Source organism: Barbus barbus (assembly GCF_936440315.1).
Source record: "Barbus barbus genome assembly, chromosome: 27".
Classification (NCBI taxonomy): domain Eukaryota; kingdom Metazoa; phylum Chordata; class Actinopteri; order Cypriniformes; family Cyprinidae; genus Barbus; species Barbus barbus.
In genome coordinates this window covers 20,516,841-20,539,004 of record NC_136755.1, presented here as the reverse complement: position 1 = coordinate 20,539,004, position 22,164 = coordinate 20,516,841, and the positions used below count along the sequence as shown (strand labels likewise).

Below are 22,164 nucleotides of genomic sequence, written 5' to 3'. Positions count from 1 at the left end.
TTATACCATTCTGACCCAAGTTTCAATACCGAAAAACAATAGTTGTTCACAGCACTGCATTAACAAAAAAGTACTATGTAAACACCATGAATAACATTCATTCTTCATCATAGTATTTCAATATGAATCATTGATGTAACACTGTAATGCCAAATTTGTACATTTTTGCAAGGACAGAGTTTCATGAAAACAGTTCTTCACAATTGTTTGGAAAGCAGTTCATCAAACACATCACTTTCTTCATGAAAAATCTTTGTGTTTGCTGTTAAGGAGGGACCCATCAGTTGCCACATTCTACACTATCTAAAAAAGGGTACCAGAGAGGAGATTCCAGCCCAGTGTTGCTATAGTAACTGCCCATCAGAGCAGGCCGGGGGTCAGTGGTCGGATGCCGAGGGGAAGCAGCAGCTTTCCATCAATACAGATCGGGGACCGGGCGGTGGGAACGCTGGTACTTTCACAGCGATCCGTCATTACGGACCATAGAGCAGCACACTGGGCCTAATTACAGCCCCTCCTACAGTCAAGATGGAGAGAGAGGCCCGCGGGACAACGTCTGGGTGACTGCTTTGTTTGCCATTCGCTCACTCTTTCATTCACTTGGCTGCTTGGTGTCCCTTGTGCATTCTTCCCATCTTCCTTCTCCTCCACTATCACTGTCCATAACACCATCTAACCGTGTCAGGCTTATCGCTCTTCTTCTGTTAACTATAAATTCTGCCTTCCATTATCGCTTGATGTCTTCATCGCTCTCTCTCTCTCTCTCTCTCTCTCTCTGAACACATCAGATTAAATCAATTCATATTATGTCCATAATGCAACTTTAACAAATACATTCAAAGCCCAAATGAAGTATTTCAATCAGATTCAATTCTGATTTGATTACAGTTAAGAGACCCAGACTTTCACCAAATCAATTAAAACACTGTTCAATACTGCTTCGGATTAATAATAAAAAAATAAAAATAAAGTTCATCTCTAAATGAATGTTGTTAATTTTCATGTCACTCCAAACCCGTTTGACTTTCTTTCTTCTGTGTAAACCAAAAACAAAAACAAAGATGATTTTAAAAATGTTTCAGTGTTTTTTTGGCCATACAATTAAAGTCAATAGGGTCCAAAATTATTTGGACAACACTTCTATTGTATGGACAAAAACAGTTGAAACATTCTTCAATTTATCTTCTTTTGTGTTCTACATAAGAAATAAAGTCATACAGGTTTGGACGTGAGGGTAAATGATGCCATTTCTTAGCTAGTTTGAAACAGGGCGTAATAATAGAAAATGGAAAAACTTTCCTGTGGAGAAATCTCTGAAAAATATTATTACAGTGCTTTTTGCACATTTCGCAACGCTTTCAAATTAAAATGTACAGTGAGTGATGCTAAGTATGTTTTATATCAAATGCATAAATGTGAATATGAAAATGTTTTTGAATTAATCTGGAAATGCTAAATGTTGTACATTTTGGAAATGTTCGATGAGTCGTGCTAACCGATAGAATTGACAAAACACAATGTAAGTTAAAAACACATTGGCTGAAGCATCAATGCCATTTCAGCTTGCTTCTGCAAGTCTTTGTGCTCTTATATTTAACGTTGTGACTAGTGTGTTACAGAATACATACCTGAGTGCAAGTGCTCAATCAGTTGAGCTACCGAACAAGTTTACCATGTCAGAAAAGATATTCTGTACATATTGAACTGGTTGCGTCATGCAAAAGTAAAATGTGTTTTTGTTTATAAACCATGTACCATGGTAAAAGTGTTTTGAAGTCTGAGCACAGTATGTTGATGTTTTACTACCACTAGTGTTCATTTCAGTTGGAAACTGCAGTGAACTGTATGTATTGGTATGTTTTTTGAGTTTTGCTAAAAATGCAGGAAGCATGTTTTTCTAACAAGCCTAGGTTTTATCTCACATTCTGTCTGTGAGTCAATAAGTCAATTTTGTGTGCTGGTCTCACCAATATCCCAGGTGTCTGCATTGCCCTCCACCTCCTTCTTGCCAATGATGTACCAGATGCAGGCCATCCAGTGAGCCAGCAGTGCAAACATGGACATGAGCAGGGTCAGCACCACCGTACTGTGCTGGGAATAGCGGTCCATCTTCTGCAGCAGACGTAGGAGCCTCAGCAGGCGTACGGTCTTTAGCAGATGCACCACTGACACCTGGCAGAGGGGAAAGGGGAAACACATTAACTGTGGAGGTTTTGCTCTGAATGCAAGTGCATTTGAGGGTTGTGAAGGGCATGTGCCTGTCAGGTTAAATGAGTGCAGTAAATCCAAATCAGTTAAAACCTAATTAAACAACACAACAGGATGGATTCCATTAATAATTCTTTGCTGAAGTACTGCAACGGTACTGTAAACCTACAGTATAACCACAGTCATAACATCTTCATATAATGGTACTTTTAGCAAGTGAATACAGAGAGAAAATGTAAAATAAAGCAGTAAACAAAAACATCTCTTAGCAGATGTTTAGAGGTCACGGATGTCTTGAATAATGGTGTAGCATGCCGGTACGAGCTCTGAGACAACTGGGATTAAAATATTTAAGAGATCATCATTAGACTGAGAGACATTTGGGCCAATAATAGTGGAATAAAACATATTTTCTCTCTTCTTCTCTCCGTCTCAGTCATGCAGAACCACATTTTCTCAGGTGAAAGGAAATAAACCGCCCACTAATAAACAAGACAATAAACCACAAGAAATTGACTGCAGTTGATGGATATGAAGAATATAATTTACAAACAACAGAGAACAAAGCAGAATGCCGAAGTATGTGTGTTTTTCAGTATAACAATCATTAACTTCCTCTTTTCTGGAGGTCTGGAGGACAGTGAATTACTGTCAAACTGGCAAAGAACAGTCAAATATATCATTCAGGGTTTAAAACAGACATAAATAAAACAGAGATACCAGCCAAAACATTCCATGGTTTAATTTTAATTCTAAAAACAAGAATCTGACTGCTGATAATGCAAATGATGCAAGCAATTCAAATATATATAAAATGTTTACATGTATCAAAACTTGCATACTTTTATGTCTACATCAATACTAAATTTACCTTCAGAGGTTTATTTAGGAGATTTGTTTTCTCCTAGAACTCAACGCAGTGACACCAAAATGAAAATATGGGGAGCAAAATCATGACTTCACATTTTGGTGAGCGCTGCACAAAGCTAATGGCTCTAAAATACGACAGAATTTGTCACAAAGCAAGAAAAAATATCCCAATTTTATATGGACGAAACATTTTTGTAAAAATAATGTAAAATAGTATTTCATGATCAGCAAAAGATATTAAACACTTTATTTATCTGTGCCCATGTTTACCTTACTTATACCAATTACTACAACATCAACAATAGTGACATGTAAGTACTAGGAACTCAATTTATGCAGTACTGTAAGTACATACAGTTCATCAGTATTTCTTATTCATTTATCAGTAAATTCACAGAAACATAAAAAGTGCAAAAAACTAAATAAATTCAGAAAGTTTAATTTAGACCTAGGGATGTAACGATTACTGGTTTGGTGATAAATCGCAATAAAATTCTCCACAGTTAGTATTACCGTTTCATTTTTTAATTATCATTTTAACCATATTCTATTAGGGCGTTTTGAACAACTGAGGATAAATAAACACTCTCCAGCATAAAGCTACGGTGGCCGAGAAAGCTCAACGCACTGAAAATAGAAAAAACACCTGCAAATTAAGAAAACAACTTTGGCAATTTTACAACACACGCGCTCACAATGCTCACAACACAACCAAATAAAGAAACACGCTGCAAATAAAATTCTTTATTTGGTTGTGTTGTGAGCATTTGCAGTGCGTTGTTTTAATCTGTTTGTGTTGTGAGTATTTGCAGCACCTGCTGTCAAATTGATGAGGATGTTTTCTTGATTTGCCGGTGCTTTTTCTATTTGCATGTGTTTTCTGAAGTTGCAGCGTATTGAGCTCTCTCGGCCACCGTATAAAGCAGTTTTCAGTAACAGTGTCACGTGTCCACAGCATGCAGAGTAGTTTCATTTTGAGTGAAAACATGTTGGAAAACTGCAAGGTTTTAAAAGAGTGCTAAGAGAATTATACAAATTAATATATGAAGGAATTAATTATGTAAATGTACCTCTGAAGTTTCTGACTGTCTTCAGAAAAGATTTGATGGAATTTTGTTTTCATCTTCGCTACATGTAATGCCTAATAAAGTAGTGTTTTAATCACAATGCTGCTTTGTCCACAGAGGTTACGGGAAACAGCTCTAATTCTGCTGTTCCATAAGCACCACCTAGTGACAGAGAGTGGAGTTACAGAGAGTTACATTTACATTCAGTAAAAAAAAAGGACCGAATTTGCATGCCCTGCTGTAAATTTTGACCAGATGATGGAAAACAAGCTTCAACAATTCGGATAAGTTAAATAGATAATAAATAGAATTATTTATGGAGCAGAAAAAATACATATAACAATTTATTAATAAATGATAATTTTGACTTAACCCATTACTTTATTTAACGACTGAAATGTGAGGCTTTCCATTTTATGAAACCTTTTTAAAGTTTTATTTGTACATTTCAAACATGCTATTAGATAAACAAATCTAAAAATAAAAATAAAAATCCCGACATCATTGGTAATGTTATTGCTTTAGTGTTTATCCAAACAAAAACTCATTTTATTTGTTGTTTGTTGATTTTAAATATAACACTTAGTGAAACGATTTATGTGTCAGTACTTTTTGAACATTTCCAGCACATTTTAACTACACCGTTATAATACTGATAACCGTGATAATTTTGGTCACTATAATCATGATAAGAAATTTTTATACCGTTACATCTCTAGTTAGACCCTGCAGACATGTTATCCTATATATTCAGCAGGATGAAGGAAAAAATTCCTTTTATGTGTAATGTTTTATGTATTAAAGCAAGTTTAATGTGAATGAGCAAGTGACAGAGTTTTAAATAGCCCATATATATTCCATAACTATAGACTCGTTATGACCACATACATAAAAATAACACTTTGTATTAACCTGAACACGAACTTTCACACATGCACACTACCAGGCCAGTAACAGATGCGCACACACTGCCATTAGATCAGTTTGTCTAGAGCTTCAGGCGACAACTAGTTGGCAATATTCATCACAGCCTCTCTTATTATAATCAGACAGACAAACCCTATGAGAACCAAGCCTTTCACGTCTCTGTAGCATTACATAATAATCCACGTTGTAACGGCCACAATCTTTCACTTGACAATCAAATATTAATAAACATCAGGAGATCATGGTCTCAGAAGCAAAACCAATGAACATTAATGTCAGTGGAGAAACAAAAAGGCTGAACTTAACAGCTGGTTGAAAATTAGATAAGGAGGGTGAAAATGGAGGTGGATAGGGTAGGGTTCATATACTGAGCTTTATGTGATAATGTGTCAATGTGTATTACCAACTAATACACTCAAAAATAAGAGGAAAAGTAAGGGAATAGATGTGGGAAAGGAAAGGAAAGGAAAGGAAAGGAAAGGAAAGGAAAGGAAAGGAAAGGAAAGGAAAGGAAAGGAAAGGAAAGGAAAGTGGTCATAATAGGAAAAAGAAATTCAAAAGGAAAAGGGAAAAAAGAAGATAGAAGAGGAAAGGAAAATTAAAAGGAAAGGAAATTAGCCGTTATAGGAAGAAAAAAAAATAGAACGAGGAAAGGAAAAGGAATGGAAACTGTCCAGGAAAAAAACAATCAAGGAAAAGAAAGGAAAGGAAATCAGCCAGTATAAGCAAAAATAAAGAAGAAGAAATGAGTGTAAAGAAAAATGAACAAATGTAAATTAGGTGTAGGTAAAGGAAATAGAAAGAGGAAAAGAGAGGAAAGGAAAGGAAAGGAAAGAAAAAGAAAATTGGAAGAGGAAAAGGAAAAGGAATGGAAATTGGCCAGGAAAAAAATCAAAGAGGAGAGGAAAGGGGAAAGGAACAGGAATCAAACACGAAAAGGAATTCGAGAGGAAAACAGAGGAGAGTAAAATAAAAGAAATATCATTCTTCACTTTTGATGTTTTTGTGTGTGTGTGTGTGTGTGTGTGTGTGTGTGTGTAGTGCAGCTGAAGGGCAGTTGTGAAGGGATGCCAGAGGAGCAGAGGTGCAATCTGTAATTGGAGCAGATTTAAGGGAACATCTCAGAGACAAAAGGTCTGTATTACAGAAACACTCAAGCAGAGTCCACTGCATTTCAGTCTCCCTCTCTTAATAAGCCTCAGTGGATTTCAAGCGCTCTTTCGTAGTGTGTTGCCATACAGAGGGATGCAGGGTTTCATCACTGCATGATGTGTCATCACTGTAAGTGTGTGTGTGTCCAAGTGGCACTGATCGATTCCGCCAGTCTGGATTGTCCAGAAAAGCTGACTGTCTTTTTCTGTGAATTAAAACCAGGAGCCGTTGACCCTTTGCTTTTGTAGAGGAGTCGTCAGAGGCAGTGTCAGCCAATTTTACAGCCTGTTATACATCTTTATTTGTACCTGAACCCAGGATCACTCATTAAAAGTTCTACATCCATAATATCATCAAAAGGACTTCACGGTCCACTCAATCAGAGTCACCCAGCTGTAGCTCAATATTTTGTTTTACACTTAAGGAAGTGCCTCTTAATTAGAGGAAGCTCTTCTACAGTAAATGGATTTCAACATGGTGAAATGCACTGAAAGTACTTTACACTTATACATTTACATATTTGGCAGATGCGTTTTATCTTGCATTGCATTCAAGGCATATATTTTATCAGTTCATGCATTCCTGAAAATCATGACCTACTGTTTGTGCTATGGAATCGCTCTTTCTAGCAAGTACAAGATGCTTTGACAGCATTGCATTTAGGTAGAAGTTAGGCTACTTTACAGTACCAATGTGTTAAAACCACAATAATCATTAAAAAAACATAATCATAATTTGACATGAGGTTTACAGATCAGATTATCAAAACTAATCATTCAACAAATTGCAACTTTGAAAAAAACTTGGTTGCAAGTACATTTGAATTCCATATAACAAATAAAACATTATGGAAAAAAAAACTGCCACTGGGTAAATATTGGCTGTTTTATATATTTAGTTATTCATGCAAAGTTTTACTATTTTTAACTTAGATACATTTCAAGTAAATGTATATGGAAACAAAATATGGGTGTATATTAGCTGATATTTTAACCATTTAATTTTTACTATTTTTAATTTAGATAAACGTTCCGTAAGTTTTAGATGGCAACAAAAGTAATCTTAAAAACATGAATAATTTAAAAACACTTAAATGCAATCTTTAACAAATTAATATAAATTTGTCAAACTTTAATGTTGTGATGCTTATATACACTTGCAGGATTTAAAACAAATTATTTAATTTTTCATTGTTTTATTGTTTTGTTTTTACATTAGACAAAATTGTATAGAATTTTAATATCGGCCATTTATCAGTAAACATACAAAATCAACACAAACATTTTTTGGCTTTATTTATATGGCTTTTATTATTGGCTTCAAGATTAATGATTATATTCTCCTTGAGTCCTCCCACAGAAGTTTAGATTTTATTTTATCACCAAAATACAACCACGTCACAAAATGTTTTTATGTATTAAAATAACAACATTTGTGTAAGTTAGCAACAGAGAAGTTGGATTCATTTTGAAAGCTGCAGTCTGTAAGTTTTACCTCTTTGTCGCCATCTCTGTTTAAAAACCTGCAATTGCAGCTATTTGCGGAATTATCTCCCTTTCGTGGTTTGTGCTCCGGCACGGCTCCAGCACGGATGTATCTAATGTTTTGAGGAGTATGTGTGTCAGTCTGTCAGTCACCGTGCCGGTGTGGATAATGTACTTCTGAATCACAGATTCTAGCCTATGTCTTAGAATATATGACCCAAATAAGAATTTTCCTGGATATTGTCATCTGAACAAGTAAGTAACAAGTCTGCCACTTTTGTTCTGACCAACTGAGGAAAAACGCATCACAATAAATTGCGCTACCAATGGTGATTAAATCTAACGGCCACTTAGCTCATGTCACATCAAACCGTGCAAATTATTATTATTGCTATACTTTTTTCTCAAATGTTAACAACATCAGCAATGCATGTATGTAGTGGGTATTAGTGTTACATGTAGATTTCAATTTCTGTACAGTCTAATTGTCATACCATTCGAATTTCATATAAAATTATTTTAATCCAAAAAGCTAATTATTCGTCCTTCGAACTGGTTCTCTTTAAAATACAAAACTTGTGTAATCCCACATAGGCGATCTGTAATCAGATGCACATTTAAAACTGGAATATGATTTAAAGTTATGTTGTAAAGTTTACCATTTTTATATAAAGAAAAAAACACAAACATAGTTGTGTTACTGGTTAGCCAAAATATTTAATAAAAATGCTAGTGATGGGGTGTACATGTATCACATTTTCTGCAGGCACAGATTCTGTGTTGATCTGCTTTTTCAAAATCACGCAAATGTAATAAATTCAAAATGCATTTGAAAGCTATGAAAACATGTTCCCAGAACCTCACACAGATTTTTTTCCTGATACATTCATTACATATTTTTTAATATATGCATTACTCACCACGCTGACTTTGAAAGCGTAAAGGAGATCAAAGGGCAGAGCGGCAACCAGGTCGATGATGAACCAGGTGGTCATGTAATGGATGCAGATCTGCCGCGCATCGAAGATCACCTGCCCCGACTTACTCACGTATGTAGTGCGGAAACTGAACACAATGTCTGGCGATGCAACAGACAGAGTAGAGTCAGCGTCTTTACAAAATACTCCATCAGCATAATCTCAATGAATGACAGTGTGTCCACTGAAGAATTTATAACAGCAAAAATGCTTTTCTGCTAGCTATATATCAAGCAGGCTGTTATCGCAGAGCAACAATAGGAAAATGAAAAATTCATGTGCTGTCACTGAATCTGAATACCGGGCGTTCTAAATAGAGGCATTATCAGGGACACAAACCCAAAACAAAGTTCAGGAACAGTGTTAAAATATATGTATTATAGGTCATCCTGCTATTGTATTACACTAAACTGAATTCAGTAACATATGTTTAATTCATATTTTCATTCATATTTAAATCACATGGGATCAAAATCCATTACGCTTAAATTGTGAACAATCTGTCAACAGAAACATCTATTTAAGCTCAAAGATCAAAGATGCAGGAAATATAAATAACAGCACAATGAGGAGCACAGCATATGTGTATCTTGACAGAGTTCAGGATCAGTCATGTAGAGAGACTCAAATGTCAAACGTCTTAAAGAATATTAATTGTTTCTGTAAAACTTGCCCTTTTAATTCCTACAATGCAATTATTTTTTTTCCAAATAGCAGGCAACTAAAGGACAATGATATGTTGCCCTGTGGCAGCGCTGTACCACAGAGGGTTAATGGAAGATGCCAAAGAGCCTGAAATTGATTTAAAGACCTGATTATAATCATGTGTAAAGACATACATGTTATAGAACAAAGATAATGTCATAAATCCTAATCAGGCTCACAGTGAAAACATATAATGTAATTGACTGATTAAATATAATGTCAAAGATCAAAATTGGATTCTCTTACCAATGATGAAAAGAATCTCGACGGCAATGTCAGTGACAGTGGTGCTACGTGTCAAGTCCTGATCACCAATAAAACAAACGTTATATGGCACCGTCACAGCAACATAGAATGTAGCCAGAAGGATCAGCCAATCCCAGCCCGCCTTGAAGGTGCTGAAGTGGAGAAGAATGAACTTGGACTTCTTGGCATCAGCAACTTTATATTCAGGAAGAGCGGGTGGATCACCAAAAACATTCTAGAAAGAGAGCACAATTCTAGTAAAGACACTGGTTCTGTTTTGACTTTCAGTTCCTGTATTTTTCTCTTCCCTTAGTGTTTGAATGGTCTCACCTTGTTAAGTTTGATTTTACTTTGTTTTTGACGGTTATGCAGGTGTCCTGAAATGTGGTAGAGAACTGTGCTAGATCGCAGCCGTGTGGAGCCAAACGGAGACCCACGCTTGACCGTCTCATGCCGGCACTCTGAGGAAAGGTTGGACTGTTGTTATGAAAGTCAAGGGCAATGTGGGATACAATCCATCAAGAAACAAAAACACACTGCACAAAATAAATTTCATTAATTCATAAAGACACCAACACCAGAGGACACAGTAAGCAAATTCCTGTGGTACTGAGGTTGTTGTATATCATGTTTTTGCATTTCTTTTAATTATTTTAAAATCAAATAAGCAAATAAAATTAAATAAAAAAAACACCTGAACAACTCAAGCTTTGCAGCGTTACATTGCCTAGAGCTTATTGGTACAATACTTGAAATAACAAGCAAGATACATGCTCAAGTAACTAAGAAAACATCCAAGCCATCATCACCAAACATCTTGAATTCCTGCTCCAAAAATATTATGTACACAGAATAAATAATTGCACTGGTGAATGAAAGTATATAATTCAGAGAGTGTTTTTTGTTGCTTTGTGAAGAAAAAGACTTTCATCAATACTTTCATGCATTGAGGGTGGTTTTCTTAAAAGTGGCTTTAATATGGCTTTAATATATTATTAAAGGTGGTTTTATCTATTGCCCTCCATACTGCTGTTACAAAAAAGCTGATGTGAAACAAGAATAACTTCCTTTCTGCTGGTGACCGGCTTTACACTAGGGATAGGCATTTTTGGCAATTTCTTATTTCGATCATCGATAGGTTTTTAAAAACGATTAATCGACTAATCGGGGGCGGGGCGTGTGTGGGGGGGCGGGGCATGGCCATAATAGAGATAATTAAAATGTTATGAAAATGAATGTTAAAAATCAAAATATGACATGAAAACAAGCCTATGAAAACATGAACACATGATTAGATGTTAGATTATGATTATGATATTATCTACATTATCAAGTGATTCCTAAAATTGCCTGCATGTTTTCGAAGCCATACGAAGTAAAAACATCACTGTTGCATTATTATAGGATCTGTATTTTTTTTAAAGAAACATCTAAAAGCAATATGACCATCTCAAATAACTCAGTCAATATCGGGCATTGCATTTGAGCATTAAACTAAATACTGGTAATATGCACCGCATTCAGCTGCATGTAAATACATGTTAACATCCCAACGCAATCCTATTGGATTAATCAGATATGTATGTAGCTAACCCAGACATCACTACTTGACTTCGAAGCCAAGCTTCTCTCTCTTCTCACGTCTATACTTTGAACCCCATGCTATTGCAAGCTAAACAATCAGACCTCAGGGTGCCTCCCAAAGTGCTGCTATAACTAATCAGAATTTATTTTTATTTTTTCCCACGATCATCGTTTTCACGATCGATCATTGCTGTCACAATCTCAGTCTCAACTGTGCAGCATCCACCTGGATGATGTGACAGCAGCCATATTGCGCCAGAACGCCCTCCACACACCAGCTAAATAATATTTTATTCAATAGTACAATACAAGATTGTTTTCAAGAATACAATAATTTATTTCAGAGATATAAAAAGATATAATCTCAAGTGTATTTTAATTACCTCTCAGGTAGAGTCAGGTAGGCGGTAGTATGTTTCCAATACATTCTTGCTCTCTCTCAACAATGCTCTACCAACGAAATCTTGCTAAGCTGTGTCATATCTGCACCTCTTCTGCTGCACCTCAGTCATTTTCTGTGGGTCTCTGGAATTGTCAGTTAGCTGTCAACAAACTTCATTCTGGCCATTGCTTCTCAGTCTACTCTTAATATCTTGGTCTTGACTGAGACCTGGATTCGTCCAGAAGACTCTGCAACCCCCTGCTGTTCTCTCTAACAACTTCCCTTTCTCTCACACCCCCCGGCAGGTTGGAAGGGTACTGGTCTTCTCATTTCTAATAATTGGAAATACTCAACCCACTCTTCCCTATGCATTAAAAATTATTTTGAGTTTCAACTACTGAGTAGTTAAACTCCGTATTGTAATGATTTATCACCTTCTTGGTCATATATAATCCTTTATAGAGGAGCTATGTGGGCTGCTGTCCTCATTCTCTGTGGATGGCAGTCCACTTGTAGTCTTTGGTGACTTCAAAATCCATTTGGAAAAGCCTTACACTGAAGACTTCCACTTCGACTCCTAGCTTCATTCAATCTCAAATGGCTTACCACAAGCACTAACAAGTCGGGCAACCAGCTTGACTTAATTTACACATGCAGCTGTATCACAGACAACATTTGTTAAAACCTCTAGACATCTCTGCTCATTTCTTTATTATATTTAACCTATATATTACTACCGTTCATTTCAACCAGATAATCTAATAGTAGCTGCATGGATCTCAGGCTGCCTGACAAACTTATCGGCATGGATGAAAGAACATCACCTGCAGCTCAACCTGGCAAAGATTGAGCTTCTCATTTTCCCTGCCACTCCGACTCTACAGCATGATTTCATCATCCTGCTAGGTTCATCAAAAATTATTCTTTGGTGACCAGTTGACCTTCAAGGACCATATTGTAAATACAGCTTGATCATGCAGGTTTGCATTGCACAGCATCAGGAGGATCAGGCCCTTCGGAACAGAGCATGCTGCACAACTTCTTGCCCAGGCCCTTGTCATTTCTAGGTTGGACTATTGCAGGGCTCTTCAAGCTGGACTTCTGTCATGCGCAAACAAACTTCGACAAATGTTTCAGAATGCAGTGGCACGACTGATCTACAATGAACTCAAAAGGGCCCACTTCACACCTCTCTTTATCACTCGCATCAAGTTCAAGTCATTGATGTTTGCGTACAGAACAGCCACAGGCTCAGCACCCTCCTACTTCCTCCTCAATCGTATGAATCTACATCCCCTCCAGAAGCCTGAGATCTGTAAGTAAGTGATGCCTTAAGTGATTACCTTTCCTGGCTGGTGAAATGATCATCCAATGCCTGCAGTAATTAATAGAACACCCGACACGTTATCTGACAGCAGCACTAATTTAATCCTATACCCGACCCATTTGACATAAAAACTGGGACCCAAACCACACCTGCTTTAAATCTCCTACATGAGGTAGAAAAAACTCATTTATTAAAACTTTTACTCAAATTGTGAATAGATTAACTTCAGTTAATCATTAAATGTTCACCTGATTGCATTGCTGTCTGCCTGTGATGTTAGAGCGTTGTTGAGAGAGAACAAGAATGTATTGGAAATACACTTACCTGAGATGATTTTTTTTATATATATCTCTGAAATATATGACAGTATTCTAGAAAAAAAAAAAAAAAAACATTTAATGTATTACTGAATAAAATATTAGTTAATTATCTAAGAAAGAAAAAATGAATAGCCATAATATGGACTTTTGTAAATGCTGTGATACTGTGATGCTCATTGCTGATTTCAATATTAACTCTTCACTTGAACAGTTTATGTTGTTGTATTGTTGTATCTACTGAAGCACAGAAGTGTTTAGCATAGATTGTTTTAAGAAGACAACCCGTACTACGGTGGCTGAGAAGTGCAAAGCAAATCACTATTCTGAAAACAAAATAACAAATAAGAGACACAAATACAAATCTAAAGAACAAAATAACAATTCAGAAAACACAACAATCCCAAAAACATTATAACAAGTCAGAAAACACAACAACAAATCAGACAAACGGAAGAGGTAGGTATAGTTTGAGACAGTGCCATTGGTTTGAGAATAGATTACTTACTGCTGACTGGACGAGACATTTGTAAATCAAGGTATGCAGGAAGTACAGCAGAGTCGTGTTAGAAAGTTCGGAGATGGTATTAAAGTAGCTCAGTTTAAATGTAGTATATTTATTACCCTTACTATGGAATAAAAAATATGCACATGTACATTTACAATGTACTCTGTATTATATTCCCTTTGAATCAGAATACAAAAAATGAGTTAACGCTAATGCGAGGGTGCTTCTAATACAGCATCTATGGGAGTGACAGTAAATTTGACATAGTTCTCTATTCTGACTGCCGCTTTTCAGAATTGTGTTTTTTTTTGCACTTCTCGGCCACCATACAAACCTCATCTGAAAATCTAAAACTTTACTGCTGAAAATAACAAAAACCACTATGGATTACTATTACCTGAACAACCCAACCTTCAGTCAGAAAACTCGAAACTTTGCTGCCAAGTTGCTGAAAATAAAATAAAATTTGCTGAAATCAGCTTCAACTAAAAGTAGCTGAAAGTATGGCGAGCTCAATGAACAATACTTCAGTCTCCATTAAAAACACGTTGGAGGAAATAAGAATGAATACATGATTATATTTTGCATACAAGATTTTTTTCTAATCAACATACAGAATGTGCGTTGACTGTGTTAGTTCTTGTTCGTAGCAAAAATAAAAATGAAACAAAAAGTGCCAGGAGTAGTAATGTAGTGCAACGGTTACACTGTTAGAGACAGAGACAAAAACATATGAAAAGCGTGGAGTCTCTGTGGATATTGACCAGTAATGTATGCGTGTGTGTGTGTACGAATGTGTAGCATGCAGCATTTTTAAATCAGCCAGCTGAGGAAACAAGCAGACTGCCAGGCTGCCAGTCTCAATCGCCCTGAGGGCAACAGGGGAAAAATGTCGCTCATTGCAACCCTGCTGAACAAGGTACCAAGGGAAACCAAAGCAGGAGTAGGAAAAGGACTGAAGGGATGGAGCGACAGACAGACATGGAGAGAAACAGGGGTTGAGAAAGAGATGAAGGGATAGGAAGTGAGAGAGAAAGCTGGGAAGCTGGTTATTAGAGAGGGATAGAGATCACTTCAGCCTGCAGGGCCGGAGGAGGAGAGGGGCGACAGAAACTCATCCATAAAAAGCTGCAGTCAGCAGGGAGACCAGCGGCATAGCACTCATTATAGATCCTAATAAATGTACTCCCAGTTTACTGGCAGCACAGGTCATGAGAAACAGAAAGAAGAAGGGAGAGAGAGAAAGGAACAAAAGGCAAAAGTGTGAAAAAAAAAAAGAAAAAGAGGAGGACAGACACAGTTGCACTGGGATTCCCTGCTCCGCATGGTTTCCTTTGGTGCTTGAGGCCAATATCTGATCTGGGCTCTCAGTCATACAATAAACAGACAGTTTTTCATCCCACCTCACCTTAACGAGACGAGTACAAAATGGGATCATATGAGGGTTTTTCTTACACGACTGACACATTTGGCCCTGTGGACTGTGAAATAAAATCCCTTAAAACACCCAAGTAGACTCTTTACAGTTCCAAATGATGTATTTCTCTTACCTTTATGAGCAAAAATGACGGTGTATCCACTGAAAAAATTGGTACATGGCGCCTCCATGTCCTGCAAAGCGCACTTTAGCTCTACGCACAAACTATTGGATACAGCACACATTTATCTAGGTTTAACGTTTAAACATTGTTATTTGCTTGAACTGTTTTATATTGTAAGATATCAGAGACTGACTCAGACAAAGTTAAGATGCGATCAGAACATTGAAACATGAGGAGCTCGAATTCCACCGAGAGGCCCAGGACAACGTCGTAAATCAGATTCCTAGCTCCAACTCGTCTGAAGCAAGAAAACTAACCAGCAAGCCTCTTTCACAGAATAGCTTACAACCTTGAGACAAAAGAACACTTATTGATAATTCCAATTCAGGAAGGAGACTGTCAAATTTGTTGCAAGTAATCAAGACTGATGGTCACATGTAAACCTGTGATAGAAAATCACGAGCTACAGACTCTCTTGGGGAGGTCTTCCCCCATACAAGACAAAGACAGACTTGAATTCCTTTGTCTAAAGAACATGCCTTCGTTCTCCATAGAACTACACATCCTTGTTTTAATCACTCATTGTGTATGTCTTGCTTTTAATAAGCATTGAATAGCTTAAGCCTTAAAGGGTAATCTTCATGTTTGGTATGTATGAGTTTGAAAATTCATGCTTTAAATGTTTCTTCCAATTAATTATTTGTAAAATGTATCATATTCTGGTTATAGAAATCACATTCAAAAGTATGCTTTGCAAGAGCTTGTAAAGTTCGGACCTCTGAACAGATAACATGCTGATCTATGATGCAAAGAACACCCCTATCTAAGATAATAGTATCTAATTGGTCAAGACGTCCAGATGGGACGGTCTGAAAGCTGAGTTTAAAAACTCAGGACACCATCAAACTCTCTCTAAGTCACTCTCTCTCCTCTTCTTCTCTTTTGCCACCGCATTTTGCCGCTGCTCTTTGAGCATGCTCTGGCCCACGAGCCAGCTGCTACCGCGATGGAAAGAAAACCAACCTAGTCTCGTTACATCCTCAGCCAACGCCCAAGACCTCACTTCAACGACTACTGAACTCTCAACCAGTCAGACACTTCGGGGAACCCCCTTTCCTGCAAGGACGACGACACAAGGGATTCCCTTAGCAAAGCAAGCAAGTACACCTCCAGGTTCTAACTGAATCAGGTGCAGTTAATATAAATTTTAGCCTCATTGAGAAACTCAAAGCGAGGGTTAAATAAGTGATTGATGGTTGTTCAGGTCTATGCAATTGAACATATTGCTATAAACTTGGGATTCACATTTTCAATCTCTTAAACTCATCCTTTCCTTACTTTCTCTCTTTCTGCAACTTGTGAATGTGTGAATGCTTGTGTTCATGTGTTAGATTAGTTTGTCTTAGGTTTATATAAATAAAATCTTATTTATATTGAAAAGAGAAGTATCTTGTGTTTTGTGCTCACAAGTTAATGTCTTAATCTGTCGATTTTGTTACGAAAGATTAAGAGTTTGTTATACGGCTCGTTCAGTGAATCGCCGTAACAGTGATTCTGTTCAAATCGCTATAAAATCATAAATAATTCCCTTTGAGCTAAATTAAACTATTAATATTACATTAATATGTAACGTTACAATATCTATGGATTTTATTTTAGGCAAGTCGTGATGATTTGAGAAGGCTAAATTGATCAAACATAGGCTATGATCAGCTCACTGTCTGCTGCTGGCCGCTTGGTCATTACTTTAAAAAACAAAAACCTATAACGAACAAAAAATACTCCAAAAGTTTTTCTAAATTAACTTAATAAAAAAACGAAAACAAAATATAATCACTTTGCCATTGCATATAAAACTGAACTATTTAAATAGCTGAAATAGTAGTAGAAGCTGTTTTGGGAGAAGATGAAAAAAAGACGGGCTCGGGTCTCGGGCCGGTAATTTTGATAAGCTGTCGGACTAGGGCCTGAGCATCTCAGGCCAGGGCTGGGCTAGGGCTTATATTTGAGGCCAGTGCAGGGCTCTATATCTCAATCGGATTTAAGTCCGGACTGATTTGGCCACTCCAAAACCTTAATTTTGTTTTTCTTGAGCCATTCAGAGGTGGACTTGCTGGTTTGTTTGGGATCATTGTCCTGCTGCATAACCCAAGTGTGCTTGAGCTTGAGGTCACAAACTGATGGCCGGAGATTCTCCTTCAGGATTTTCTGATAGATTGCAGAATTCATGATTCGATTATGGCAAGTCGTCCAGGTCTTGAAGTTGCAAAGCAGCCCAGGCCATCACGCTACCACCACCATGTTTGACTGTTGGTATGATGTTCTTTATGAAATGCTGTGTTGGTTTTACGCCAGATGTAACACGACAAACACCTTCCAAAAAGTTAAGCTTTTGTCTCATCAGTCCACAGAATATTTGCCCAAAAGTCTTGGGGATAATCAAGATTTTTTTTAGCAAATGTAAGATGAGCCTTTGTGTTCTTTTTGGTCAGCAATGGCTTTTGCCTTGGAACTCTCCCATGGATGCCGTTTTTGCCCAGTCTCTTTCTTATTGTTGAATCATGAACACTGACCTTAATTGAGGCAAGTGAGGCCTGCAGTTCTTTAGATGCTGTTCTGGGTTCTTTTATGACCTCCTGGATGAGTTGTCATTGCGCTCTTGGAGTAATTTTGGTAGGCCGGCCACTCCTGGGAAGGTTCACCACTGCTCCAAGTTCTCTCCATTTGTGGATAATGGCTCTGACCGTGGTTCGCTGGAGTCCCAAAGCCTTAGAAATGGCTTTATAACCCTTTCCAGACTGATAAATGTCAACTATTTTGTTTCTCATCTGTTCTTGAATTTCTTTAGATTGTGGCATGATGTGTTGCTCTTTAAGTATGCTTTACTTTGTGAGACAGGTTCTATTTAAGTGATTTCTTGATTCAACAGGTCTGGCAGTAATCAGGCTTGAGTTTGGCTAGTGAAATTTAACTCAGCTTTCAAAAATAATGTGGTTAATCACAGTTCTTTCATGATTTAACAGGAGGGGGCATTTATTTTTTCACGTAGGGCCAGGTAGGTTTGGACAACTTTTTTCCCTTTATAAATGAAATCATCATTTAAAAACTGCATTATTTATTTACTTGCATTATCTTTGTGTAACATTAAAATTTGTTTGATTATCTGAATCTTTTAAGTGTGATAAATATGCCAAAAAAAAAAACGGAAGGAGGCAAAAACCTTTTCACGGCACTGTATATACATGAACTGTCATTTTTTAAAGCCATTTTCTCCACAAATTAAATTATGGGTTGTATTTAACAGCATTCTGTAGTATAAATTATGTGAAAAAATTATGTTTGAAAAAAACCAGCTTATCTGAAACTGAAGCATATTAAAAATTTTACCTTATTTTTCCACACACCATGCTTCATGATTACGCTGGCACACTGCTGTTTGGGTAAACAGTAGACTAAATTTTGATAAAACTTTAGTGAAAATTTGTGGGTTGTGATGGAAATGACAAGGTCATAATTTCTGCAAAATTGCTATAATTCTTTCTATAATAAATAAAATTATTTGCATTTATTTCTCTATTTGTTTAGGTTTTCCTAGTTTTCTTTTGTAATGGATTATAATTCATATTTAATATTAAGAAATAACAAATTTTTTATGATACATTTTCATATTTTAAGATTTAGTCTTTAGAACGAGTCTGGGAACAATAAAACGATATTTAAAAAAACAAAACAATAAAAGCATAGGCCTATATAAAGCATTAAAAAATAAAAACAAATAATAATAATAATTAAAATAATTTAATAAAAATCTACCCCTAGTACGTTCATTTTGGTGTAGTGGAAGAAACATCCATGAATATTATTTCAGAGAAAAAAAGTCATGAATATCTTGGCATCCAGAAATTCATGCACATACAAAAACCCATTCATCATGTACAAACCTTCTTTCTTCTCTTCAAGTACAGATTTGGCTTTGGTGTCAGTGACGTCTTTAAAAGACGCAAGGAAGAGGACCACATCTCCCTTCTCATTCTTGATAGGCACAATATCCAGCAGACACCAGAACACACTACCTGCAGTAGAATTGAGAGAGGCAAAACACATAAACACATACATATTGTCATGAAACAGGTCCATGGACTTTCATTCGCTCGCCACCAGAGGTCACTCTTCCATCAAATCGACTCTCACACCACACAGACTGTCATATATTACCCTGGACTGCATTTCCCATCATTCATTGCACTAAGTACACACAGCTGTCTCAATCACATGCTCACACCTGAGAATTATCACACAATCACACACCCTACTTAAACTATGGACTTCCTTTCACAGATCGCCATGTATTGTTCTATGTATAGCACTCCCCTAGTGTTACCTGCCTTACTGAGCCAGTCTGTGTTTCGGTTTAGTCTCATGTACTGTTCTGCGTTTATCACTCACCTAGTGATAGCTGCTTTACTGAGTCTAGTGTCCAGTCCTAGTTAGTCTTGTCATTCTGTGTTTCCTTGTTTCCTGTTTCCTTGTTTGGGGAAGTCGTGGCCTAATGGTTAGAGTCGGACTCGTAATCGAAAGGTTGCGGGTTCGAGTCCCCGGCCGGCAGGGATTGTAGGTGGGGGGAGTGAATGTCCAGCGCTCTCTCCACCCTCAATACCACGACTGAGGTGCCCTTGAGCAAGGCACCGAACCCCCAACTGCTCCCCGGGCGCTGCAGCATGGCTGCCCACTGCTCCGGGTGTGTGTTCACGGTGTGTGTGTGTGTGTGTGTGTGTGTGTGTGTGCATTTGTTCACTACTCACTGCTGTGTGTGTGCACTTGGATGGGTTAAACGCAGAGCACCAATTTCGAGTATGGGTCACCATACTTGACAATACGTCACGACTTTATTCCTGCCAGTGTATCTTGGATTAACCCTTGTCTCGCTGTTCGGACCCTGTTTGTACCTCGTTTGGATTATTGCTCACGTTATTGGATTACCCCTCTTCTCAAGCCCGTTGGATACTGTTTGCCGATCAAAGATCCACGCTTGCCCTCTGGATTATTCTTGCATCTTGTCTGTGCCATACCTGTGTGCTGATGTTTTGACCCTGCTTGTGTTTTTTGATCACATCTTTGTTTAATAAAGTTTGCAAATGGATCCGCACGTCTCACATCTCGTTCGCCCCGTTACACATATACAGACAGAAAGAGACTTTCACAAACAAGACAATGAGCAGAGTCTCACCGAAGAGCTACTTCTACCTGATTTGACCCTGATTTGGCTATTTGATAATGTCACCGATATCTACTTCAGCATTGTTTTTGCAAATTTACATTAAATTTTGATCCACTTCCTTGCCGTTTTTAATTGGAATTAATGTGTCCTTAAATATGTTACATTATATAAGTAAAATGGGTTGCAATTCACACTGATTTTAAATAGAATTTCTGCACTGAATAAAACTAGTTAATTTAGTTGTTACCACAAGAAGCACATTTTTAGCTTACTTGGCAAAACATTAATTCCAGTCTATTTAAAGTGTTAAAAAACCTGAAACAAAAAAAGACCAGTACATCCAAAAAGAGCAACACCATTATGGTATCCAATTCCCATGTAGGTGTGTGCCTGAATGCTTGTTTGTCTGTGAGTATTGAGCGGTGTGGGTGTATGTGTACGACAGGGCATTTATATGTGTGTTTCTCTTTCCACCGGTAGCCGTTACTGGAAGCCTCTGGGGGAATTCCGTCTGATTGCTCACAGCTGGAGAAGTCTTTGTCAAATCTCTCATTTCCTCATGAAAAAGCCTCACCATTATGGAGAAGAAAAAGGGGATGAAATAATAACGCTCTCTAGAACAAGTGTGCTGGAGATGTTCCATTCAATATAGAACAAAGGGGGAGAGGAGAATGAGCACGAGGAAAGGTACAGGGAGGGAGGTGTTAAAACGCCACACCATCGTTTGAGAATGTAAGACCTTAGCAAACAAAATACAAATATTGGTAAAATATAATGTAATTTAATATAATAAATAGGGCCGGGACTCGATTAAAAAAATTAATCTAATTAATTAGAGGCTTTGTAATTAATTAATCGAAATTAATCGCATTTTAATCGCATATAAATATTTGACCTGAGAACAGTGAGAAATAAGTTTTTTTATATGGATTTTTAAATTTCCCATCCACAGGGCCAACCAAAGCGGTCTCATTAGCTTCTTTGTCCATGTTCACTGTGGTTTGTTTTTGACTGTTTCTCAATATGCGCTCTTCAGCGATCTTGCGTCCTTGTGTTCTCGTTCTACTTCATCATTAACCGTCGAAGTTCAGTTCCAATTCTCAAGAACGCAAGTACAGAGGATGCATGAAAGTGCCCGGATATGTTCTTGAAACTGAGGATGCATCTAGTGCAGACTTGAGAGAATCCAGCCGTTAGAAATCCCAGAAAACGCTGTGGGTGGCCGGTGTACGGAAGCCTGTAAGCTTTAAAGTCGCTCTCACAAATACTTAACGGCTCTTCAAGTTGAAAGTAAACATTTATAGTTTTGTTTTGGTTAATTTTAATAAAGTTATAAGACCCGGAGAAAGTCTGCATTTTTATTGGCATATTAAAATGAATCTTAACAGTAAAACATATAACGCTGTAAAATAAAACAATACAATTATATGAAAGTAATATCTATAATAGTATGAAATGTTTTAATAAGTTATGACATTTTGTAATATTTATTGTTCATTGGCCGTTTCTTATGCTGAGACTATGCGGTCAGTTAAGCAAGAATGCAGTACATCTCAGTTCTCATAAGTCTGCGTTCTGTGTTCTCGCGTCCTTCCGAGTTCGTTCTTCCAAGGAAGCTTGGCAAGACCGGTCTCCACGAGAACGCAACGCT

General features: G+C 37.2%; 1 protein-coding gene across 1 annotated transcript in view; it reads right to left on the bottom strand.

The window, feature by feature from the left end:
• The window catches only part of kcnh8 (potassium voltage-gated channel, subfamily H (eag-related), member 8), a gene marked incomplete at both ends in the record, with an annotated part of 51,717 nt that overhangs the window by 16,256 nt on the left and 13,297 nt on the right, over positions 1-22,164 (bottom strand). The window contains 5 exons of the mRNA XM_079381400.1: positions 1,968-2,172; positions 8,629-8,786; positions 9,637-9,871; positions 9,967-10,097; positions 19,237-19,368. Coding sequence (XP_079237526.1) covers positions 1,968-2,172; positions 8,629-8,786; positions 9,637-9,871; positions 9,967-10,097; positions 19,237-19,368 — 861 coding nt within the window. The remainder of the gene's footprint in view (positions 1-1,967; positions 2,173-8,628; positions 8,787-9,636; positions 9,872-9,966; positions 10,098-19,236; positions 19,369-22,164) is intronic.